Source organism: Rhea americana, unplaced genomic scaffold (genome assembly GCF_003343005.1).
Source record: "Rhea americana isolate MKP2758 unplaced genomic scaffold, rheAme1 scaffold_28, whole genome shotgun sequence".
Lineage (NCBI taxonomy): Eukaryota > Metazoa > Chordata > Aves > Rheiformes > Rheidae > Rhea > Rhea americana.
The window spans coordinates 1640012-1648389 of NW_028186401.1; the positions used below are offsets into that span (position 1 = coordinate 1640012).

General features: G+C 40.2%; 1 protein-coding gene across 1 annotated transcript in view; it reads left to right on the forward strand.

Annotated features, from left to right (window-relative positions):
• Positions 1-8378, forward strand: part of IGF1R (insulin like growth factor 1 receptor) — a 158163-nt gene that overhangs the window by 130289 nt on the left and 19496 nt on the right. The window contains exons 15-19 of the mRNA XM_085308755.1: positions 62-167; positions 1570-1640; positions 4462-4691; positions 4970-5080; positions 7563-7722. Coding sequence (XP_085164881.1) covers positions 62-167; positions 1570-1640; positions 4462-4691; positions 4970-5080; positions 7563-7722 — 678 coding nt within the window. The remainder of the gene's footprint in view (positions 1-61; positions 168-1569; positions 1641-4461; positions 4692-4969; positions 5081-7562; positions 7723-8378) is intronic.

Sequence of the window (8378 nt, forward strand, 5' to 3'; positions counted from 1 at the left end):
TTTTTTTGTTAATAGAGAGTCCATAGAAACCCTGACACAATTGTTTTCTTGTTGGTTGCAGCAGCAAACTATGGCAACTTTCTGCACTTGATAATCGTGCTCCCCATTGCATTCCTGCTCATCATTGGAGGCTTATTGATAATGCTGTACGTCTTTAACAAAAAACGGTGAGTTTTTTACGATTATGGTTAAAGCTAAATTGCAGGAGGGGAATATTTGTTTTCAAATCTGTGCCCGTCAAGCAAGTTGGAAATGAAGACGTGAAATGGCATTCAGAGGACGCCWCGGGAGAAGCTAACGTAGATTCTGTTCTGTTGATGTGTAAAAGGAGCTGGTGTAGAGTTACCAGTGAGCATCTGGTTGCTGTCTGAGATATGAAGAGGCTTTTTATTACAGTGTCATGTTTAGGAGGGAAGAAGAAGTGTTGTCAGGAACATATCCATTGGGATGATGATGGCAGACCTGTTTATAATCAGAAGCTTTGCCTGAAATTTGGGTCATTTTGTAAACCATGAAAGCTTAATTCAATTTAGGTTAATTTGATTTCTCCCAAATTCTAAAGGTTTTCTGAAGCCTTTACATCCATTTTACAAAAATATGTACTGGACAGAGCAAGGTCTGTTGAGGAGAATGATGAATTGGTTTGTTTTCCTCTGTTTTGCTTTTCACTACTACTGATTTTTTTCTCTTTTTAATTGAAGAAATACTTAATGAGAACTTAATAGAAGTCAGTGCAAATGTGTTCAGCCTTGCAACTGTTTATGCATGGACTTTTTTTGTTATGTACTCATAAATTATACTCCCTGAAGACGATCTCAGTATTTACAAGTCTTAATCCATTCACGTGGAGACTGTACCTGTTCTCCTCCAGCATTCGAGCGATGGGCTTTGTGTCTGGTGATGCAGGGTATATGCTTGGCCTTCCCTTGAGCTCTCCTGTGTGGAATGTGTGATACCTCATTCTTTCAGCTCTTGTCCTCTCTCACAAAAACATTTGGTCTCCTTAGTCTTTGGTTTTCTGAGGTCTGATTGACAATTTTATTTGTACAGCTTGCCTCCTGCAAGAGCTCTCGCAGTGCAGGATAAGTATGTCTTATACAGAAAATAACCTCAAGAAATTGGGGGAAAGGAGGAAGGTTAAAATAAAACAGTAGAAACAATTTATAAAAGTCGAATGGAATTTCCCATAAAAACACTCCTGTTCTTGGCAAAATCACTTCTTTCCACAGTAGAGCAGGTGATGTTCTCAGCCACAGATCTCCTGTATGTATCACCATTCAGCTGCTTTTTTTAAAGGAGGTTTACCTAGCATAATGCCTTATGTTTTTGCCTTTCTCGTGCTGATTTGGTATAGAGAAGACTGAAGGGGGAATTTCCTGGGAACACTATTTTGGATTGATTTCCCATGGATTATGTGAGGTAGAAGAACAACTTTATTTGTCCTCTTTCTCTGAAAAGCTCTCCACATACAGTAAATAATACTTTGTGGTTGAGCAAACAGCGGAAAAGCTGTAGAAGAGGTAGTCTGAAATTTGCTTAGGTTTAAAGATTAAAAAAATGTTTCAACAGGAACAGTGACAGACTGGGCAATGGAGTACTTTACGCTTCTGTGAACCCTGAGTACTTCAGTGCTTCAGACGGTAAGTGTGGCCTTACACTTCGGATGCTTTTCCTTTCATGTAGTCTGTTTGCGTCTCACTTTAGGAGATGCAGAACTCTAAAAGAGACGTAGTAAAACTCTTTCTCTAGCTGTTTTGTTAGCACACCTGTAGGTAATCCCTCACTGATAATATATAAATGTCACCAGTTTACTGGAACTGAGGGTTTTTTTGAATTTTTTCTTACAGTTTATTCATCTGAGACAAATTAGATGCATTACTTTCATTTTCAAATTATCACCCGCTCATCAAGTGATTTCTTTTAGATTGTTTCCCCAAAATTAAAGAGTTCATACATTTGTTGCCTTTTGTGTTTGGCTTTATAAGTCCTATTCTGATCTATTAGAAAAATAAAACACTTCTGATGTGAAAAATAATAACATTTACGAAAACCAATACCCTCCTGTCATTTCCCATCCCAATAAAACTCCCCAAGAAATTTTTGCATTTAGAGAAAGAAAAGCAATATTGTGAGTTTTCAGGTGTATCACATGCAGAAATTCTGGGTTAAGATAAACACAAATTTTTTAATATAATCCATATTCTTTGCTCTTGATGTGTGACATATAAATATGCCTGCTTTTCTCTAGCTGGCAAAACAATTCTTCAAAGCTAGTTTCAGATTGACTTAATATATTTGTGACAAATATATATGTGGAGATGACAGTGTTCAGAGGCATTTGGCTCTTGCACTGTTTGTGTCCCAGCTGGTCTATTTGTATTCAGTGCTCTGCTAAGTCAGATATTGGATTGTTTGGAACATCTTTAATTCTTACTTTTTTCTGAAGGAGATGCAGCCTGGATAACTCTCGTTGAATACAAAGGGTAAAGGTTGGGAGAAATGGCAGTTAACATTTTTTTTCCTTAGAGAAATGGGAAGGGAAGTTCTGTCTGGGATAAATGCTCCCTTCACTTTCAAATGAGATTGTTTGCTACTTGTGGCAAAAATGACTCCTCCTCCATCCTTTATTCCACTTCCCATAAAGAAACCCAAGTATCTAATATGTTCATTGCAAGGAAGGTCAACATAAACATAATAAAAAAAGATTCTCACATAGTCTGAACTATCTTTTTGAGGGACGTGGGGGTGCTGGTTGAGAGCTCGCTCAGCACATTGTTACCCAGGAGACTGGATGACAGGTTTGTACGGCTGGCAACGAGACTGAGAAAAACTAACAGCACATAGTGATTTGTAAGCCTGTGCAGAACATTTCCAGCAGGACAATGGTGAGGGTGTCCGCTGCCAAATAACAAGCAAGAATTAAAGCTGATTTCAGGAAGATTAAGGTTTATGGTTCATTAAGATTGTTTAGTTTTAATTTCTTGTGTATATACACATGCCTGAATAACTCTGCCAAAAATCTGGACCTTGAGAAAATGGATGTTTTTCGACTGATCTGGAACAAGATTAAATTCCTTAAAACTTTCCAGGAAATAAAAATTCTTAAGAAAAAAACCCCTGCTTTTCCTAGGACAGTGCACTTTTTGGGGAGTTTTGCTTCCTGTGCTACTTTCCTGCACCTCAGTGTGGCAGGGTGGCATGCCTGCTCATAACGAAGGTGAAGTCCTTGCCAATTTTTGTGCTGGCTGCCACTGAGCAGCAGCAGGAGTTGAATGACTCTGACGGTCCAGGTATCTTCAGCTCTGCGTTTCAGGGAAGCCTGTGTGCCAAAGGTGCTGTGCAACAGAGAGCCCTGGAGGTCTAGCGTTATGGCTGRATGAGTTCCTAGGGTCCCACTGGCACCTTGCTTGCTAGATAAATAATAGCAGTTTTCTACAACTTAGAGGTGTGGGTGCATGTGATGAGCATGTGCCCACACTGTACTGATCAGGTATGTGCAGAGCTCTGCAAGTGTYGGAAGTAATCAGAACATCAAAAGAATTTGCTCGAGGCATCAGTTCTTCTGTTTATGGCTTGGTTTGGTGCTACTGCATTAGTGTCTTTGCAGGCATTTCCCAAAGCCCCCTAGAGGCTAGCAGGTTTAGCCAGAGTGGCAACTGATTCTTTCCTTTACTGTTACTTGTTATAGCAGTACTGTTAGACTTAAAAGTTCATTGACGTTTTTGCTACAGCTTCTGCTCTACTTCTGCATCCTGTCGTTTTCCTCATCCAGAGCTTGTGGCACAATTSTCCCCTCCTCTGGTGAGTGATAGGCAGCAGCATCAGTGACTGCTCCAAGCTCAGATGCCTCCTTGCCCGAGGCAATTATCCCTCCTGGCAGTCACCTTCCAAGGTGTCTCCTTTGCCTCAGATCACAGGTGCACGAGCAGCAAGTTTTGCCTTTATTGGTGCAACAGAGTGTGTGCGCAAGTGATCAGAATAGTTTCATGCCTCGAGCCTGTTAGATTAGAGAGTCGGTTTCCTTGTAGTCATGAAATCAATCTGCTAATAGAGAATACAGCAGACACTAAATTGATGCAGATGATCAAGTATGTTTGATGCTGTCTGGAAGAATTAGAAGACCAAGGATCCCAAGAAAAGCTCTAGCCTGAAGAACTGTGTCAGRTTTCTTCCCACTCTGATTTGTGCTTTGAGGTTCCCTACTTCTATCATAATACATCAGTACCATTGTGAGCTCCTTCAAGTCCGTCCACCTGTTTCTTTAAGGTTTATCTGAATGGCACGTATCTGCCTATCTCTATTTGGGTAAGACCATGCAATAACTKTATGTATCATCTAAGCAGTCAGCATTGGGTCTAGTGTTGTTTCAATGAAAGGTTTGGGCAGTTGGTGTCCAAAAGCCAAGAGTGATCCCACCACTTGCAGGAGTGGAGCATCATGAGCTGTTCTTTCTCTCCTTAGTGTATGTTCCCGATGAATGGGAAGTGCCCCGCGAGAAGATCACCATGTGTCGGGAGCTGGGGCAAGGCTCCTTCGGGATGGTTTATGAGGGWATAGCTAAAGGAGTGGTGAAGGATGAGCCAGAGACCAGGGTGGCCATCAAAACYGTCAATGAGTCTGCAAGCATGCGTGAGAGGATAGAGTTCTTAAACGAGGCTTCAGTGATGAAGGAGTTCAATTGTCACCACGTGGTAAGTCATTGAAATCTAGCAAGGCTGTGATTGGTGCAGCCGTTGCTTACCGGCAGAAGGGTGCTCAGTACACATCTTCATTGGTGCTGGAGTGGTGACCTGAGATTTTAGCTTCAACTCTGTGCAGCGTTGTAATGTACTAACAAACTGGCCTTTCCCACAGGTTCGTGGGATTTTGAGGGGGGAAGGGGGTTGCTCTTACATATTAACATGAATTAATGATTATACCAGTATAATCAGCTGTATTTTTGATTGAACATTTGTTTTTCCTGTTCCAGGTTCGACTGCTTGGCGTAGTTTCTCAGGGCCAGCCAACGCTGGTTATCATGGAGCTGATGACCCGTGGGGACCTCAAAAGTTACCTGAGATCATTGAGGCCAGACACAGAGGTGAGTCATGAGTTGTTATGTATTTTAYTTGATTTCTTTGTTTAGAATCGTCTTGAAAGGAAAGGGGTCATGGTGGAAGCAGCAAGCTGACTCATGTTGTCAAGTTCCCTGCTCTAGGGAGCAGCTGTCGTTTCTCTGTGGAACAAACCTTTCAGATGCTTAGTGACCCAATCCTCTGCACTGAACTGGCCCCACAGCTGAGCCTCGCTGGTCTAGGCCTCTGCTGATGTTTGAGTTAGCAGATTTTTATAGATCTTTTTTGGGTCTCTTCCTTTCTGTCATTTTTCCTTTTGTCTGTATTTTAAATGTCACAGTCCTCTATTAGTTAAATGAAACATTCCATAAAAGCAGACCACTGCAGAAATTCAGGGTTTGGATTAATTTTGTTTCTCACTTGCAGAAACAGCTAAATTTAGCAGATATTCTTACCATGTTTATTAATATAACTTGCTGCATGATTATTTTTCTTTCTGACCTGTAGACAAAGCATTCAGTGTAATTCACTTCCACTGCTAGCAGTCAGAGGAGGGTAGGGATGCAGTTACCTTGGCACCTCTTTGTTATGCATCTGGAGAGTTCATGTCAATGATCTGTTTGTTTGTTTGTTTTCTTGGGTTTTTTTTTTTGCTTTCTTCCCTATATCTGAACTCTGTTCTTACTGAAGGGAAAGTGTATTTTTATAACTTCTAGCAGTTAGCTAGTTTTGCCCTTCTCCTTAAGCTCTAAGAATGAAATATGAGCAGCTCTGTGATCTGCAGCACCTTTTTCTTCGTGAGGAAATCATTGCAAACAGCCCAGTGTACTGGGCCCTATTTTCCAGATTTTAATTTAATCACTTGTCTAATTTGATTTCTCATTAAGAGGTTAAACAAAAAGATGGCTACCTGAAATATGCGTGTTAGGATTATTGTGCATGATGTATATCTTGCACAATCCTGCAGATTAAAGACACAGAGGCCATTTGCCACTGAAATCATAGTGAACCATGTAAAAAGTTTGCTCAGTAGTTTTCTTTGACCRTTACTTTCATGATTTAGCACTTCTGATGTGAATAACTTATAGAAACAGAACATGGACATGTGGTATATGTAAAAAAAGGAATTAATATGGTAATAAATGGACTAAGGGCATGACTAGCATCTGCGATTAATAATGCTTCAGGTTATATTAAATAGTTTTGGTTGAATGCAATTGAATTTGGCAAACTTTGTGACAAGGGGCAGTGATGTTATACAGAAATTACCAAAATGGTGAGCTCTGTACTATACTCTTCTTCTTGTATATTGGTGCTCTCCARAGCGCTCTGTGGTAGGCCAGTATATAAATTTTCTGTCTTCATTGATGTGCATTGGAAAGAGTTGAGTGAAGTTTCCTGAGGACCTGTATGACAAGTAAGGCAGGGGTGGATCGAGGGTCTGTGTGCTACCTGATATTGCCAACAATTTCATCAGCTGCTCCCATAGCAACCTTTCCTTCCTGGGAGACCAGTTTACGATAGTCCCTCTGGATTTTCATGGMGGTATCTTCCTGCCTGCTTTACTTGGCTCTGCAGAATATGCTACATTTAGCTCTTGGGGAGCCTGTAAATAGTGGGTATTGCTCGCTACCTCAGCATGAAGTAGCACAGTTTGAAGGTGCTGATGGGACTGCACGTGGACACTTTCCATGGAAGGTGGGTAAGGGACTGTTTAATATCTGGATGAAGATGTGATAAAGTTCAATGACTTGATCTGTGCTTTGTAGATTCTTTGTCATTTGAGGCTTGAGGATTTGAGGCTTCCTTTTTGGTTATGGTGTCAGTGATGATTATCCAAAGAGTACAAATCTTAGGTAAATCCATACTGGTAAGGGATGGTGAGATGTTACTGATGGTGTGTAAACACTCGAAATCCTTCGTGTAGGAGACTGAGAAAGACAGAAGCCATATGTGTATCCATGGATACATGGATGGATAAAGAGTGAAATTGCTTCGGAAGAAACTCTCTCATAAGCTTTTTTCCTATTTGCAAATAAAAGTAATTCAAGAGACAGCGCATTATGGAGAATTGGGAAGCAGGGAATGAAATCACTTAACATATTCTGGGTTTTTTTGTGGAGACAGTAAAGCAATTAGGAGAAGTCTTTGAAATAGCTCTTTTGCTTTGTATTTTGCAACTTTTATGGCAGAAGGATGGACATTTAAACTCCTTAAGTATAAGAGATAAAACCCTTATACTAAAAATTCCTACTTGCTTGACTTTTCTAAATTAGAGTATGGTGGTTTTTTAGTTATTTGGGAGTTCTCTCTGTAACCCAGCGTGGTACATCCARTTTTCCTACTAAGATACTATGGTCAGTGTAACCATAATTTTCTATTCAGCCTGYTTCTTGTCAGGCTTAATTGTGATAACCTGATTGGAGAATGATAATATATTAAAATTAATGTAGAAACAGTTGCTTTTTTYTTTTCCTCTCACTGTTTCATCTTCTTAATCTTGCTTAGAATAATCCTGGTCAGGTACCTCCAACTCTGAAGAAGATGATTCAGATGGCAGGAGAGATTGCTGATGGGATGGCTTACCTCAACGCCAACAAATTTGTTCACAGAGATCTTGCTGCAAGAAACTGCATGGTGGCAGAAGACTTCACTGTGAAAATTGGAGGTGCGCTTTCTTGACTTGAACAGAAATGAAAAACGTCATTGCAAAAATCAGCATCTTAGAAGGCATTTTAATTTTTTGAAAGCTGTTTGAGAGATCTTTTAAAACGTAGCTCTATGTTAAATATCTGCAGAATGAAATATGTTCCCTGTGAAGGCTTGCTRTGATTTAAGACCTGTGAGCAGTCAACACTGAGTTGAAACTCTTGGAATGTCTCTACTTGCTGTTGTTCCAGTGAGGAAATAATATAGTGTATAGATTTAAAAGGAGCTAGTGAAGCAATGATCGGAGGTGCAGATGCTGCAGACGTCTGGGTGAATGGTGTAGTTACCACTGCTGTTTCATTTCTTTTTTTGTAAATGCACAATAGTAATCCCACCTCCTGTTTATTGATTCAAGAATGAGAATTTTAGGATTATTTTAAAGCATATCAGATTTGGAAGTGGAATGTAGAGTTTGACTTCTGCTGGATGCTTTCCAGTCTGAACTGGGGTTGTGCTTTCCAAACAACAGAACGGCTTTTCCTCTGCTGTGTGGTTAAAACACCACTTTTTTTTCTTTTTTTTTTCTCTTTCCTTTCCTTTCCTTTCCTTTCCTTTCCTTTCCTTTCCTTTCCTTTCCTTTCCTTTCCTTTCCTTTCCTTTCCTTTCCTTTCCTTT